We start from the raw sequence: 16,592 nt of genomic DNA, 5'->3' as shown, positions 1-16,592 counted from the left end.
AATGCGTACGATTAAAAAAGTGTCAACAAGGGGTTGAAGTGTCGTAGAGCCTGAGACACCATGAGGAAGGTTCCTGTCTGCACACAGAAGAAATTCAAGGGAGAAAAAAAAAACCAAGGAAGTGGCCAGGTTTGTTATTTAAAGTGACAGCTTTATTCTCCATTCATAAAAAAACTACGAGTGTGCGCGTAAGGACGAGGATTTGTCGCGTCTTTAAGATGCAGCGTTATCCTCTTGAAAAGGTTAATCCAGCCCGAGTCTTGTGCAGCCAGCTAACAGGCTAGCAAACGAAGCTAACTTGCTTCTACGTTAACATCAGCTCTTGTGCTCAACCAAAGCAAAAAACGCAAAGTACTTAATGCACGGTTCTTTTTTTAATTACAATTTGTCTCGCTATTGTTTTTGCAGGCGCACTCAAAGTAAAGTTGCATTGTTTCTTTTTTCTTCTCAGGGAAAATTAGCTAGCTTGTCAGCTAATTAGTCAGGTCTCTGTTGTTGAGGAGATGCTGCAGCTTTGCATCCAGTTAAGATTCCTCTCCAAAAAAGGCTATTTTAGCTACTTGTTGACATTTCTAAAAGTTCCTGATTGACAGTGTAGTATGGCTGTTATGACTAAGGTGTGAGTGACAAAAATGTGAAATAGTTAGAAAGAAAATAGGAGAAATTGAGTGAATTCTGATGTTAACTCCACCTCATTGATGTGAATGACGTCAGACCAAATATTGGAAATATCACAGCACCATAAACTGTTTTCTTAATTTGATTGTTTGTATACTATAATAATAATAATAATAATAATAAAGTTTATTTATAAAGCACTCATCAAAACCAACGTCACAAAGTGCTTTACAGAAAAAAGAAAAAAATCCCAACAAACACACAACAATAAAAGCATGAAAAGTAAAACAACAGAGCAGCAATCATCCAGTTAACAGAAAAGAGAAACAACCGAGACGAAGATTGGCTAAAGTTAACAGTAAAACAAATAAAACGTCCTGGATGAAACAAGGATTATAAGAAGGCCTTACGATAAAAATGTGTTTTTAAAAGAAGATACTGATGCGGGGGGGCGGCTGTGGCTCAGTTGGTGGAGTCGCCGCCTCCCAACTGGAAGGTCGAGGGTTCGATCCCCAGCTGAGCAACATGTCCGACGTGTCCTTGGGCAAGACACTTAACTCCCGCATTGCTTTCGTTGGTGGTGTATGAATGGATTAGTGTTGTACTTACTCTCTGATGTACGTCGCTTTGGATAAAAGCGTCCGCTAAGTGATTTGTAGAATTGTAGAATGTAGCTGGTCTGTACAGTGTACAAACTTTGAAAAACCGGAAACCATAACTAACCACAGTACGTCAAGCGACTGATAGCAATGTTAGTATTTCATTGTTAAAAACCTGCTATGTGTCTGACGTTTTAAAAATGTCTCCCCTCTCCTGTGTCCTAGATGGGGAACTTGAGTCTGTCACAAGGATAGTGTGCTCCGCAGACTGGTAGGAGAGGATGCTGCTGTTTGCCAGTTCAAGGAACGATGGGATACAGACAGCCCCAGTGACCAAAGACCAAGCCAGTTGCTGGGTTCTCAGAAAAAGAGGAAAAATATGTGCATTGTCTTCGCCGCTGATTTTGCAAGATAGCAGAGGAAGAAAGTAACATTTTGACGTGTTGTCGAAAAACAATTCAGGAACTCCACGGCCAAAACACTTCTTGTGACCTTGCTGCGAAAAGATGAATTTTCTGTCAACCTTTGTGACGTTTGAGAACCTCCATGAGGTTAGGAGATTGTGCCACTGGGGACCAGTCATAGCCCTGTCTGTCATAGCTATATGTTCCACCATGGCAATTCTGGACTCCATCATCTGGTACTGGCCGCTAGACACGACAGGTGGTAGCATTAACTTCATCATGCTCCTTAACTGGACCGTCCTCATCCTCTACAACTACTTCAACGCTATGTTCGTTGGACCTGGATACATTCCTCATGGCTGGAAACCAGTAAGAATCCTCAATTGAAACTAGATAAGAGTTAGATAACAGCTGATATTGGGTTTTTGAAATCACTAACAACCCAGATATTTCCTTTTTAAAAAGCACATATTGCAAATGAAGCAGCCAATATCGTGAATTTTGAAATTGGAATCAAAATAAACATTTTGGACAAAGCAAAGGTGTTTTGATGAATAGACGACTTTGATAGTATTGTAGTGGGCGTTGGCAGACAAAATATGTGAAACATCAAAGCCCCAAAATCTGTATTCTTTGTTTTGAAGAAGAAAAGAAATCTCCCATCCCCACATGTACCAATACTGTAATACGCCCATTTCTGCCAGATAATATTAGCCAAAAGACTTGCATTTATTAGCAAATCATTTATCGTAGGACGTTGCATTAGACATTTTGACTCATTTGTCTGTCCTTAAACAGGAGAATCAGCTGGATACCCAATACCTGCAGTACTGCAGAGTGTGCCAAGGATACAAGTCCCCCAGATCCCACCATTGCCGCAAGTGTAACAGGTAACTACCCCGAATTCTGAATTAATCAAATTATGACCTAGACAAAAACAAAAGCGCACTGTGATAGAAGTACTATAGACAATCATCAGCCTTCTCCCAGCACATCAAACTTAAACTGGCTTGTGCTTGTATTTGACTTGTCCGTGTCATTTTGGCCCTCATCTGTAGAGTACCTGGACAGCATACAACGTGTTGCACAGAGGCATTACATACATCACACAATCTAATTATGTGATGTTAAATAGATTAACGTCATATCCCTGTGGCGTTCATCTTTTTTTCCCCAAGACAAAACGAGCCAGTGTGACTTGCTGATGAACATGTCACTCTATGTCCTCCCTAACAACCAATCAGTTCCCCCAGCACTCCTCTCCTCCTCTGCCTCCCCTCCCTCCAGGTGTGTGATGAAGATGGACCACCACTGCCCTTGGATAAACAACTGCTGCGGCCATCTGAACCACGCCTACTTCACCAGCTTCCTGCTGCTGGCTCCACTGGGCTGCTCGCATGCTGCTTTCATCTTCATTATGACCATGTACACACAGCTGTATGAGAGGGTCAGTAGTCTTTTTGACCTATTGCATCATGCCTGTTACAGCTGCAGCTTTTCTCCAGAAAGTTCATCTTATACAGACGGTGTAATACATGTCAATGTTTTTTTCTTTCCCTTTCAATACAGATATCATTTGGCTGGAGCACTGTGAAGATTGACATGAGTGCCGTACGCCAATTCCAGCCCCTCATGCCCTTTAGTATGCCCGCCTTCGCTGCCACACTCTTTGCCTTAGGCCTGGCACTGGGCACCACTATTGCTGTTGGCATGCTTTTCGTCATACAGGTACATTTTTAAAGGGTGTTCATTGGGGTTTCGGAATTTACACAAGCTGTTTTCAGTGAAAAGTTGGAGTTAAAGCTCCAATTTATGACCGACTGTTAGCTGCTGAATATCTTGTGAAAATCTGTCCAGTCAGCAAATAGTGATAGTACTTAATGTTGTGATTAAAGCCTAGTTCAGACTTAGGTGGGTATTTTCTTTTAGACAGAGGTTTTGCTCCTCCGTTTAAAAAAAAAAAAAAAGAATCCCGTCCACACTAAATTCTCAAAAACATCTTAGTACACATGAAAACACAGAACGGCTAACACTGTTACGGCTGCCATGAGCATGTCACGTCAAAAACTTATGTTCTTGAAATGCCAAAAATGTTCTCGCCATTCCTCTGCAATGACCATTTCATTTACAAAGTTGTCCATTCAGTCGCCTCTGCTCGTCAACACAGTGGAAGAGTAACTGTGTACCGGTATGTTTGTGTAAGCATGTAAAAAGTCCAGTTAGCAACGTTAACACCAGCACTGGCTTGTTTATGTCTGCCAGTGCACTGATTTCATGTAACCTAAAGTGACGGCGTTGCAAAATGACACCAAATAAAGGAGAAACCTGCGCACAGCATTACGTTCTGTTAGGTGGGGTTTGTTTCTAATGTATAAATCCAATGAAGAAATCGTGAAACAGACTGGAGATTATAACACCATTTAATCGGCCGAGGTCAGACAACTTCATCAAACAAGCACGCTTCCAAATCACTTGACTGACAAAGTGCTGATAAAGTAACAGTGTTCACAGTGCTGCTTATATTCTGTTAAAAAGGTGCAACCCACAAATTCCTTTCTATTTGGGTGCATCACCATAAACAATGAAGATGACATGATTTGTATACGTATTATATGTAGACTCTCTGTCTAGCAAACAGTTGCTGACAACATATAGTTGGCTCCTCTCCATAGATAGATCTGCTACTACTTAGGTGCTTCGCTCATATAAGGTTACAGCTTCAGACACCTAAAGGTAGGAGTGTTAACACGTGGTAGGCAGACTTGAATAATACATTTCACAAAGTTACCAAGATGAATGAATTTCATGAAAATTCGTACTAACACGTTCCGAGCCCAAAATTCTGTTTTCCCCCCGTCTACTCATAAACATCGTAAACAGAGTTTCTAAAAAATCTTCACCCTGGAAAAACGCAGTCTACATGTGTACGAAAGGCCACAACGCACAAGAAAAACCTTTTGTTTTCAAAAATTACACACCTACATGTGAACTAGGCCTAACTGCCATTCAAATTACCTCAAGCCTCATGAGCAAATGTTTACCTCAGGTGTATCAGACGGTTCTAAACATGCAAGCTTCACCATTTTCATCCTGATCATCGTGCAAAAATCAGACAGAAGTTGTGTAAAGACTTAAAGTGAAACAGGAACTCAAGCAAAATAAAAACTAAATAATGACCGTAATACAAGGAAGAATTTCACATGAAGTAAGAAATATCAGCTTTTATAACAAAGTGCTTATTACACATTCATGTAGTCGCTGATGCTCTAATATTGCCCCTTATAAAGGAAAATGTAAGTTGACTAATAATTGAATAATTTGTCCTTTCTAGATGAAAGTCATCCTTCGAAATAAGACCTCGATCGAGTCCTGGATTGAGGAAAAGGTCAGGATGTCTATTTGTTTCAGAGTCAATTGTTTTTTTTTCTGGGTGGTATTGCAGGAAATATATTAAATAACATTTTATCACTGCATTATCAAAGTTTTTTTTGTTTTGTTTTGTTAATATGGTCACTTTTAGAGCACCTGCCAGGACAATAGAGCTTGATGATTACAGAAACTTGACACCACCACCACCACCACACCCACCTGATCCCATTGACACACATACACACACTTCTCCATGTCTGTTCCCCTAGGCCAAAGACAGAATACAGCACTACCAAACAGGGGAGGAGTTCATCTTCCCGTACGACCTCGGCAGCCGCTGGCAGAACTTCAAGCAAGTTTTCACGTGGTCAGGGGCGCCCAAGGGTGATGGCATCGAATGGCCAGTCCATCCCAAGTGTCACCAACACACCTTAACTGTAGGTTGAGTTTGTTTGTTGAGTTGGGTAATGTGCACTTAGTGCTGTTTTAGATCAACACTTCATGCTTGGCAACTGTGAAATGTCTTTACATTTCATATGATGACTTTGTAGAGTTAAAATAAAGCAGCAGTGTATGCTTTTGGAACTCTTCTTTGAATAATGACTTTAATTGTCTTGTTCCTCTTTTGAACAGATTGAGCAACTGAAGCAGAAAGCTGATAAAAGAGTAAGAAGTGTAAGTATTTCTGTTGTGACATCCAATCATCAGTTGTGCCATTTTGTGGAAGATAAGAAATTAAATCAAGTGTCAAATCATTTGTCATTGCAGCTTCATGTATATTAATGTCACTTGATGCCGACTGTCTGAAAAGTCAGAACTTTAAATGTGTTCAGATTAAGGATGAAGACTACCATTAATGCACACGTGTGTCTTGTCTGAGTTTAAGCCATCGTCAGATCACTAGAATAATCAAGATACCTTTGATTGCCTCGGCCAGCAGGTCCAGTACCGGGCGGTGGAGGATTATAATGGAGCCTGCTGCCCTCTGAGCAAAGGTCTCCAAACCTTTTTCAGAACCCCATGCACCGAGGAGCCAAGGATCCCCCTGAAAAAGGGGGACACCATCCTAGCCACCCGGGGAACAAAGTGAGTGAATTAAGGCTGCATAGAAACAACAATCATATATGTTCTTCCGGAAGTTTGTCCAATATACTTTTTTCTTCCTCCCCCCTCTTTAGATGGTGGATGTATGGAGACAAAGCTTTAAGCGAGGAGCAGATAATAGGTGAAATAACAGGTTTTTGCTTTTCTTTGAAATTATTTGAATTCACTTTAAAAAAAAAAAAAAAAGTGTAATAGCATTCTTTCTTTTTGTTTTGCTTTTCAGGGGGTGAGCGTATAAGAGGATGGTTTCCCAGGCGATGTGTGGAGAAGTGCCATTATGACACAGCTGCCAGCGATAGCACCAGCGAGAAGAAAGTCAACTAATTTATCTGAACAGGCTTTATGTGGAGCAGGGGAGTTAAACTGAACAACATGTGTCTGTCTGTGTTCATGAGCGTACATCCACTGAAGATGTCATGCCTGATTCAGGCTCCCCATCCAGAATTCCACAGTTATAATTAAATTATTTACACATTTCAACATAAACCTTTCTTTTTTTTCTGTTAACATAGTTCTCAAAGTCTAACCGAGGACTGCAGAATTGTGAGAGGGATTCAGTTTGACTCCTCTGTTAAAATGTCAAACCCAGCAAAAGTCTTACTTTCCAAGAAATGCCACCAGGCTTTAATGTGACTTCTTTGTGATTCTATTACTTTTTACTTGAATTTGTTGTTTTGACTTGTGTTGATGTCGGTTTTTTGGCTAATTATGCAATGCCTCTGCCCAGCTTACCCCAGGGCCTCGTCATGCAATTCTTTCTACAGTTCTGGGATAACTCTTAATTCTTTTATTTTTTATTTTTGTAAAAACAAGTTGTTGGCCTCAAAGTATAAATTGAAAATTAAAAATGTTCTGCTACAGTGATTGTTTGAGTCTGACTTTGTACTTCTCCATTTTCAATAAATGTATTCATTAAAACTCTTAGGACTTGGGGGCAAAAAAACTTTTTTTTGAATTTAATTCATGTTCTGGTTATTACTGATTAGAAACTTGCCTTAATTCTGCATTGTACCATATTGAGTTTATTTAGGTGGGCAAACATGAAATCATTTCATAAATTTCTATTCAACGTACTTGAATAATTCCTACATACTATGAAAACGAAGTCCAACAAAGATTTCCGAAAGGACATTGTGTTACATGAAAGTTGTTTTGCGTGTTACCTCAGACAGAATCCAAAAAGACACATTTGAGGTTTCCTAAAACTTCTTTGCTTTGAAAAGGGATTTTTCATCGTATTTAGGTCTTTTAGTCTCTTTGGAAAGTTTTTTTTTTACACAGCTCCACTATCTTGGAAGAGAATTTAGTTTGGAGCCTTAAAAAATGCATATATGACCAAACTCTTAGTTATTTATCAATCCAATTGATTAGTTTTATTGTGCCCAAAATTGTGTTCAATCTCCCTTTTTCCTCTTATTCCAAACACCCGTACTGTTGTGAAACAGAGCACTACACAATGTATTCATATCTGCTTTATCCCTTTTTAAGACTACGTATCCCAGACGTCAACCTGTTTTTCTATCAACCAATCGGAGCGTGTGCGTGTGTAATGTGACGTCATTATCCAACCCATTTCATGTGTATGTGACTTCCCACCGCCACCAGTGGGTGCTTTGGACCAGATTGAACTTGCAGAAGAGCCTCAAACGTTGAAGATTATTAGGGAAACCATATGCCCAAGTGATATGTAGACAGTTTACTTTTATCCGTCACGATTCATCCGTTCTTTACGTCGTCTTTGATTTGCTCCACACAGGTAAAACTCAAGCTTAAACACTGAAGGTTTGCCTCTCTGCCTGTTTGTCAACATTTGCTCTGTAATTATATGGGGCGCAGCAAATGTTGTGTAAAACAAGACACGGACTATTCCTTTATTTTAGGTTTAAATATATGCTAACAGTCAACGTTTCTTCGGGATTATTATCTTGTTTCGTTACAATCTCTTTGCAAGGGTTGTTTTTTTTGTTTTTTTCAAATTTCATTTTTGCACAGGCAATGTGATGGTAGTACTACAAATCTAGCTCACTACGACTTTGACTGTTGATAAATTATTTACAGAGCCAGCTGTCAACTAGTGCAAAACTGTCACATTGCTTCATATCCTACCTTATGTATCCTACGGCTGTCATGTCGTTTCCTTCCTCCTTATCTGTTTGCTAGATGGCTTAACACATTCGAGATATTAAAAAAAAAAAAAAAAACACTTTCCTGTTGTCATTGCTTAATAGCTGAAAGTTCCACTAATAATTTAATCTCTCGGATTAATTGAAGTAATCGCTCAATTAATCCAAGAAAAGAGCCTTTTCCTCGCAGGGCCACCGACAATGATGTCACAATGTTGCCTTGGTGAAATGTAACAGAGAGTAACAGCTTCAGCAGTGGGAAGGATTTTTTAAACAGGAGTGGTATTTGTTGAAGCTTGTAATTCAACATAGTCTGGCTACCGTACATACCAAGTAAACAAGAGCAGAGGACCTAGAGACACTGCAGGCATGTTGGTCGTATTATATTTGATTAAAACACTCTTTATTTGATTTATTTTGCATTCATTTATTTTCATTTTTTGAAAAATATAAGAACAAAAAACAAGCAACCCACATTAAAAAAAAAAAAAACCCACTCACACACAAAACAGACCAAAACCAAAAAAAAAGGTGACACACACATCACCAATGACATAACCATGATTTACTTTCAGTTTTTGCAACCAAAATAATGTTTCCACACATGCCCCTATTCATTATGTGTTTTATTAAATTAAGATATCGCCACATTTTCCCTCGCCAACCTGTATCTAAACATCCTCCATCACGTGTTGCCATGGAAACCATCTGTCAAGGAGTTTTGCATTTTGCAGTCTTATTTTTAAAAGTTATCTTTTCCATTATGTAAATGTTTTTGGTTTTTTTTACAACTAATTTCCAAGACTCGTGGGTTGAGAGGACAGTCCCAAAACATACGAGCAAAGTTAGCAGATTCTTCTCCACAATTCCTCCAACATGAACTTGATTGACTGGGGTCTATTTTTGAAAGGATGTAGGGTGTTCTGAAAAATCTGTTCACTATTTTCCACTGGAATTCTCTCCATATGTTTGCATTAATGACTTCATGAATTTCTGAGGAAATGTTGACCCATGCCTCTCCACTAATTTCCAATTTCAACTCCCCCTCCCATTTTTTTTTTACGTGAAAGTTGTTTTCCTGTTTCATACCTGATCATTCTTTACATAGCCTGGAAACAGGTCTCTTTTGTTTCTTGAATGTTGATCAGGTATTGTTCAATTAGGGATCCACCTTTTCTGCAGGTTGGTCCAGTTAGCGTGTTTAAGCAGAAAACTTCTTATCTGTAGATATCTGAAGAAGTCCGATCTTGGTAGGTTAAAATCGTTACATACGCTGATGAACAAAGCAGAGGTTACGGTTCCTCCATGTTTTATATCCAACATCCAGTTTTAAGGGAACAACATTTTTTAGATAAGCAATACTTGATAATGTTGATATCTCCCCAGGAAGACTGAAAGTTCGTTGGACCTCCCTCCATGCAAAAAGAGTTGTTTTTGACCGTCTCCCCAGAAATTCTTCCATCGTTTTACTTTCAGAGAATGGAATGTTTGCCAATGGTATTTGAATACATGTGGACTTCTCAATATTAAGATTATCACTTTGTATCCACACTGTCTGAAATCCAGACAGTCAGAGCTCTTATTTGGCAGACCAACCAATAGTGCCTGAGATGAGGAAGTTCCCATCCTCCTTGTAGTTTGGACAGCTGTAAAACTTTATATCGGACACGTGGGCGCCTTCCCAAACCATAGACACTGGTGCATGGTCCGACAGGGTTATATCATGGATTTTGCATTCTAATGCTCTATAAAATTCACTCCTGGCAATAAAGAAATAATCAATCCTAGAGTATTTGGAGTGAGGGTGGGAATGAAATGTATAATCCCTATTCCTTGGATGTAGATTTCTCCAAATATCCAGAAAGCCAAGCTCCTCAAACCACAAACCTAATTCACTGGTAAGCAAGTATTTAATATATCCAGGCTAGTTAACATTATTGTTAGTATTATTATTATATGTATATATTTTGAAAGTATCCTCCTGTTCACATAAAAGGCCTCTCTTTGGATTGATCTGCAGACACGTTTACTTTTTAAAACCTATGATACTTGTATGGGTATTTCTTTTCATTATTTCCCTGTAGATTGCAAATCTCTCTGCCGAATACCACAAATCAAAATTTAACAGTTTGCAAAAGACTTACTATCAATACAACTAATTTCCTAATATTACTCATTCCTAGTTTGTAACTGTTGAGACCTTATATTGTTAATCAATTTGATAGCCTCCCAGTCTTTTTTGCTAATATTGTGTCTTTTGCTAATATTGTGTGTTTGGATAACCTGCTGCTGTAACGCCACAATTTCCCAGTTTGGGATCAATAAAGTAATTCTATTCTATTCTTTGAGCTGATGTAGTTTTCTGATTGTTGGATGCATTAAGAATCTCCCTTTATTTTTAAGTGTTGCAAAACATACATTCCCACAACGGCTTGTGTGTGGTTAGCATTGTAATTTGGCCGAAATATAATTGAGAGTTAAATATTTTAACATCACATTTCTGCTGCAATTTTTGACTTTATGTGTTTTTCCTCCTTCCCCTGTTTACCCATCCCCAATCCCCAAACACAAACCCCACAGATTCCTGTGACGACCGTGATTCCCTGTGATATCTGCCAGTAACATGTCCATGTTCAGCACGGGCATCCTTGTGCTGACATCTCCTCTCCACATCCTCCCCTTACGCATCGCGCCAGTCCTCAGCTCAGCTGCCGAGCGCGTGGAGCGCACTCTGTATGTCCACCTCCAACCCGGGCTGAACCTGGGAAGTGGGAGCCAGCCCCGTCCAGTTTTCATTCCACCGGTAGTGGACCTGTCTACGCTTATCTCGCGCCTTTACAGCAATGCAGCTGATGTTTGCGGCCACCTGGATGTCCGTGTTTTGCTGACCAATGTCCGCAGCCAGTCGACTGCCTGCGGTGGGACCACGATACAGACCTCCCCGTTCCCCACGCCGCAGTCTCTGTCGCACTCGCCAGAGGTGGTGCTAACTGACTTTGCGCTGCAGGATCCGGGTCAGTCACATCAGGTTACGCAGTGTCTGCAGAGGTATACAGGCCGATGCTATGTCTGCAGCCCCAGCCTGCGCTCAGTGCTGCTTCACCAACAGCCAGTGAGTCTGCAGGATGAAGAGGAAGGAGTGAAGGAGAAGGCAGAACCCATGGAGACCTACAGCGACGTGGTGGTAGGGGGGACATTTGACCGGCTCCATGGGGCCCACAAGACACTACTTAACATCTCATGCCTGCTAGCCAACAAACGGTTCCTTATTGGTGTGTGTGACCAAGCTATGCTGAAAAGTATGTTTGTATTTGCATTTAGCGGTGTTTAGCATGTCACTTCTCTAAAGGTCAATCGTCTCACACTTCCGTTTCGATCTCTCTTGACGACCTTTCTCTTTGGCGTTAGGAAAAGTTCTAAAAGAGCTGGTCCAGCCCTACGCTCTGCGGGTAGAGAAACTGCGGGAGTTCCTGCAGGACATCAGACCCTCTCTGGAGGTGGAGATTGTGGCACTTGACGACCCCTACGGAGTCTCCGTGGTCGACCCGTTGCTGCAGTGCATTGTGGTTAGCGAGGAGACTAGAAAGGGAGGCGAGGCTGTCAACAAGAAACGCATAGAAAATGTAAATCTGGATAACAATCTGTATTACTTTTTTCCTCTTCCTAATTCATGAAACACATTAAACACAGGACAGGGGACAAAGTTAAGTGCACTCCTGTATATCAGTTTATGGGTCATTTTTTTAAATTTATTTTTTGCGGAATTATTTATTTACGTTAAACACTAGTATGCTTTCTTATAGCCCTGGTTCAGTTTGAATACATGTCGTCTTATTGTAAGTTTTCGGCACCTATGTCAGAGGATAATCCTATTTGATTACAATCTCAATCTCTAATGAGCTTTAATAGCTAATACTGAAACCACGTTTTATTCTGAAGGATTACAGTTTTTCCCATTACTTACTTGCTAAATGAGAGGAAACTGATTTCTGTTGCTCATTTTAATCTATAATCTTTTCTAGCAATTGGGAACCCTAGCCTGGCCTGACTTTGGCTTTTTTCTTTTAATTTGTGTGTTTTGTCTGCCTCCTAAATCAGGGCCTTCCAGCTCTCGTACTCCATGAGATCCAGCTGCTTAAAGATGCCCACCACACTGAGACAGAGGAGGAGAAGATCAGCTCCTCTAGTCTACGCTCTCGTCTTCTGGGAACCCTTCTCGCACCGCCTCAAGTAAGGCCTAGTTTAAACTGATTGAACATTTTGATAAGGGATTCCAATGCAGCTGTTATCATGTGTCTTTCTTTTTCTATCGGGGGGGGGGCTTATTAAAAAAGGGTCTGATGCCTTTTAAGGGGGGTTATCATTGCTGATCTTAAACTGCACAGAGAATATTATAATCACACTGCTTGAATAAGGTGTAATCCTAAAAAGAAAGATCAGGTTAAGATTAAGATTTACTTTATTGATCCCCACAAGGGGAAATTCTGTTTTTACACTCTGTTTATCATGCAACACGCACATAGGCTGAAATATACACATGCACAAACAAGATCCTATGGACATGCACTAATGGAGAGATGTCAGAGACCCTCCGGTTCCCAACCCAAGTCCCTACAGACTGAGCTACTGCCTACTGTCAGGTACGCTTGTATTTGCTCTTAATTCATTCCTGTTAAATGGAATTCTTTGTCTAATGTTGACAAGGGTACCGCACAGCCTTTTCTGCAGCACCATTTGAATAAAGGAGAAAGAGTGTTCCAAAGAACAAATGGCAGCTGAGCATTAGATTCCAAAGGTCAGACTTTAATGTCTAACTGTTCTAGTAGAAGCCGTCTTATTCCGGAAAAACAGCTTGTCCTTCCAGCAAGTGTCAAAGTACAGTTCCTCTGTTACAGCTACACACCACCTTCTGTGTGGAAATAGGTGTATGAATGTGTTTCAGAATCAGAATCAGAAATACTTTTATTAATCCCAGGGGGGAATTCGGTTTGATGGGAGTGCGGCTGGAAAATGGACCTGACTTGAGAACACTAAGTTCGCACTTTGCACGTTCCTGCAGATATGAACCGTTTTACTTTCAGAGAGCTCTCCTGCAGCAAGGGGTGGGGGATAATATTCAAGCAAGTCTGACTGGTTTATGAAGCTGTTTGTGTCACCTGAAACTGCAAATTAAAGCACATTTTTATCACACACGGCCCTTAACCCATGATGAAGCTGTGATGTTTGGCTTGTTATTTCACGCATTTTTATCTCCTGCGTTTCTGCACTAGGACACATCCCATCTCCCTCCCCTTCCATATGTGATCGGCCTGACCGGGGGCAGCGGCAGTGGGAAGAGCTCCATCGCCAAGCGGCTGGAAACACTGGGTGCCGTCCGGATAGACTGCGACAAGCTGGGCCATGAGGTGTACCAGCCTGGCACTGCAGCTTATCACAGAGTGCTCGAAGAATTTGGGTCAGGTGAGGAAACACTTTGCATTGAGGTCACGTTTTGATTGGAAATGGTAGGATGGGGGTAGAGAAGGGTCATCCATACGTAGCCTATTTTTTTTTGGGGCACATAAAATTGCACTTCTTAGATAAGATGGAGGATAATAACCTTTCATCTTGAAGTATTTAAACATTTAAGAGATTTAAAGGTCAGGAGCATGAGGTCTCTAATTTGATTTGATGATAGTTGACGGGATGTCTGCTGGCTTTTGGCGCAGTGACAGACTAATGGAGCGAGTGAGAGGTCAAAATAACACATTTAAAAGGCCATGAGTGTTACCCATTCCTCTTAAAACCAATCCATCTTATCACTTTTGTGGTTATTTATTTTCCTGTACAGGATTTGTCCATTTTCTACCCTTTAACTTTATTGAAATGTGCATTTAAAACAGTGGCAACAAATGTTAGAAAAACTTGCACACTATTTTTTTAGACATTTAAAGTTGAGTTCCATTCATTGAAGACACATTTTAAGAGTAACACATAACCCTGCTATATCTTAATCCGGAGTTTAACATTTTACCATTAAAGCATATGGTGCCCAGCACCCACTTGCATGATTTCCATGTTGTTTTTGTCACTTTTAGATCTACTGAATGACGATAAAACCATCAACAGACGTGCATTAGGAAGAAAGGTTTTTGGAAACCAGGTAATGTGACAAGTTCAAATCTTTCAGCACTTTATGGTTGTTCATGACATGTCACAGATCACACCCCTCTGTGCGTTGACAATACACCAAAGAATGTTTTTCATTCAGGAGCGGTTAAAAGCCCTAACAAACATTGTATGGCCTGAGATCGCACTCCTGGTGAAAGAGAGAATCAGAAAAGCAAGAGAGGAAGGTATCATATGGACATTTGTTCATCTCCAAATACACACACGATAAAGAAACACTTTGATTGTATATAATACAATTCTGTGTTCTTTTCAGGTAAACAGGTTTGTGTGGTGGACGCAGCAGTTTTACTGGAAGCCGGTTGGACAGACATGGTCCACGAGATCTGGGTCACAGTCATCCCTGAGGAGGAGGTCTGTACCTGCAGTCCTTAATTTGACAAACAGGGAGTCACGCAAGCTTGAGTGACTGTTAGGATAATGAAGCAGTGTAATGTCCTCACATATCCTCTAAAGAGTGTCAAGAGGTTTTACTGTACACCTGGTACATTATCAGGCTTTGTGAGTGGCAAAAGGGAGATGGCAGTATCAGTGTTAATTCTTGAAAAAATGTAGTTAAAGGATATAGCACCAAATTATATAGAGTCCCTTTAGAAGTAAATGATGGAAAGGATTGGTGTGTGGATGTTAGCATGCATTGCTGTAACCACTGGGGGGGGCGGGGTTCTACATCCACTGGTTATTACAATTGACTGTACATAAGCAAATGCAGAAGTTACTTCACCCTGTATTCTTTCTATTGGCCAGCAGGGGGTAATCTCAGTGGTTGCAAAGTTTCTTGGACTTATCAGCTCAGGAAACATTTTTCATTAAATCTTTTTAGACACAACATCATCTTAGTTTTGTTGATTGTGTTTTCATGAAGAGTAAAATTGTCCATTAATCAGAGACTGCTTGAGAGCATTGGTTCCCAACCTAGGCTCACGGTCACCCTGCCCTTTGTTAAAAATAAATTACGCTTTACTCAAAAATAAAAGGTTACTTGGAATTCATGTGGGTCCTGGGGTAGGAGTGGTCGGCTCAGCTTTTTAAGGTTCAAATAATGGGGGTTGAGAACCACTGCTTTTAGGGTATGGCTACCTATGTTTGACTTGTCAATAGCACTGTCAGCCACAAAAGAGATGTAGCATTGGGTATCCACCCTCTTTTCCAAATATGGTCACTTCTGGTTTGAAAGAAAACAAGATGTCCATAGCTAAAATAACAACCTCAACACTTGAAGAAGTGAGTTCACATCTCAGTTGGTGAAGGTGGTTATGTCCACTTCCTTTATGTGATCTTTGGCTTGAATAAATAAACACTTACGTTGTTCCCCTCCCCTCTCAGGCTGTGTCGAGGATAACCGAGCGAGATGGTGTTAACACAGATGACGCCCTGCGCCGGCTTCAGAGTCAGTGGTCCAATGCTAAGCAAGTAGAGCACGCCAATGTTGTGCTCAGCACTCTGTGGGAGCCAGAGGTCACTCAGAAACAGGTCAGACACCCATCATGTCATCTGTATTTAGTTTACAGATTGTACTTTTTGTGTCCACTCTGACATTGTCTTTTGTGTCAAAGGTACTGAAAGCTTGGAATCTTCTTCAGAAGAGAATCCAACAGAGACAGGAGGGACAGTAGGAACGTGTGCGTGTGTGTGTAAACACATCATGTCAGCTGTAACTGAGGCACACAGAGTAAAACATGTGTCAGGTCCAGGGAAGCACATAACAGCGATACACACGAGGAGAAAAATGCCGCCTTGTAAAGAAGTGGGATTGGTTTCTGTGCCCCAGCAGCATGCTCAACAAGCTCTCTCACTTCTTTGCCCGTGACTCAGTGCCTGATTGACTTTCATCAAGTTTTTAAACTCTAGCTTTATTTAAAGATGATGTATTGAAAGATGTGTGGATGAGAAAAAGGTGAACTATCCCTAACAAAATAATTTGGGCATTTTCAAGCTGAAATTCATGTTTGGGATCATAAAGTGTCATATTGTACCGAGAATTGAAGGTCAAGATTGTTTTTTTATTAGCATGCATCTAAATAGATATTGTTGTGAATTATAATTTCCCAAACAAGGTTTGGTATTTGTAGAAATATCAGCGATCGCTTACAATTTGAATAAGTAAACTGACTAATAAAGAAAAAAATGGACACATACGATTTCATGTCTTGGACTTGTTTATCTGAAAATATAAAAATGCTTACCTTTCTACAATTGAAATTTAA

The 16,592-nt window shown here is 40.5% G+C and overlaps 2 protein-coding genes across 4 annotated transcripts; both read left to right on the top strand.

Annotated features, from left to right (window-relative positions):
* The first annotated feature begins 30 nt into the window (after nucleotides 1-30).
* On the top strand, nucleotides 31-6,954 carry zdhhc6 (zinc finger DHHC-type palmitoyltransferase 6). Of its 2 annotated transcripts, none has more exons than XM_020654951.3 (11): nucleotides 31-129; nucleotides 1,443-1,990; nucleotides 2,420-2,511; nucleotides 2,909-3,068; nucleotides 3,191-3,349; nucleotides 4,953-5,006; nucleotides 5,260-5,427; nucleotides 5,624-5,665; nucleotides 5,931-6,076; nucleotides 6,169-6,215; nucleotides 6,318-6,954. In XM_020654951.3, exons 2-11 carry the CDS (start codon nucleotides 1,724-1,726, stop codon nucleotides 6,416-6,418), a joined length of 1,236 nt encoding a protein of 411 aa, XP_020510607.1. In that variant the 5' UTR covers nucleotides 31-129; nucleotides 1,443-1,723; the 3' UTR covers nucleotides 6,419-6,954. The 2 variants fall into 2 exon arrangements, with proteins under 2 accessions (XP_020510607.1, XP_020510606.1); XM_020654950.3 differs by having other exon boundaries at nucleotides 5,928-6,076.
* A 729-nt stretch (nucleotides 6,955-7,683) lies between these two features.
* coasy (CoA synthase) lies at nucleotides 7,684-16,526 on the top strand. Of its 2 annotated transcripts, none has more exons than XM_065949644.1 (10): nucleotides 7,684-7,850; nucleotides 10,798-11,489; nucleotides 11,626-11,840; nucleotides 12,316-12,447; nucleotides 13,488-13,677; nucleotides 14,295-14,359; nucleotides 14,468-14,552; nucleotides 14,642-14,739; nucleotides 15,712-15,858; nucleotides 15,942-16,526. In XM_065949644.1, exons 2-10 carry the CDS (start codon nucleotides 10,841-10,843, stop codon nucleotides 15,999-16,001), a joined length of 1,641 nt encoding a protein of 546 aa, XP_065805716.1. In that variant the 5' UTR covers nucleotides 7,684-7,850; nucleotides 10,798-10,840; the 3' UTR covers nucleotides 16,002-16,526. The 2 variants fall into 2 exon arrangements, with proteins under 2 accessions (XP_065805716.1, XP_020510611.2); XM_020654955.3 differs by having other exon boundaries at nucleotides 10,798-11,516.
* The last annotated feature ends 66 nt before the right edge of the window (nucleotides 16,527-16,592 follow it).

The sequence above is a fragment of the Labrus bergylta genome, chromosome 21 (assembly GCF_963930695.1).
Source record: "Labrus bergylta chromosome 21, fLabBer1.1, whole genome shotgun sequence".
NCBI classification, from domain to species: domain Eukaryota; kingdom Metazoa; phylum Chordata; class Actinopteri; order Labriformes; family Labridae; genus Labrus; species Labrus bergylta.
The sequence above is the reverse complement of the archived record's forward strand: the minus strand, read 5'-3'. Positions and strand labels throughout refer to the sequence as shown.

What these genes read in the sequence shown, in the direction of transcription:
- zdhhc6 (XM_020654950.3), top strand. Translation starts at nt 1,724, where the DNA reads ATGAATTTTCTGTCAACCTTTGTGACGTTTGAGAACCTCCATGAGGTT. An exon ending in TTCCTCATGGCTGGAAACCA is followed by an intron (nt 1,991 to 2,419) that starts GTAAGAATCCTC and finishes GTCCTTAAACAG; the next exon opens with GAGAATCAGCTGGATACCCA. An exon ending in CTAGCCACCCGGGGAACAAA is followed by an intron (nt 6,077 to 6,168) that starts GTGAGTGAATTA and finishes CCCCCTCTTTAG; the next exon opens with ATGGTGGATGTATGGAGACA.
- coasy (XM_020654955.3), top strand. Translation starts at nt 10,841, where the DNA reads ATGTCCATGTTCAGCACGGGCATCCTTGTGCTGACATCTCCTCTCCAC. An exon ending in CCCTTCTCGCACCGCCTCAA is followed by an intron (nt 12,448 to 13,487) that starts GTAAGGCCTAGT and finishes TTTCTGCACTAG; the next exon opens with GACACATCCCATCTCCCTCC. An exon ending in GAAAGGTTTTTGGAAACCAG is followed by an intron (nt 14,360 to 14,467) that starts GTAATGTGACAA and finishes TTTTTCATTCAG; the next exon opens with GAGCGGTTAAAAGCCCTAAC.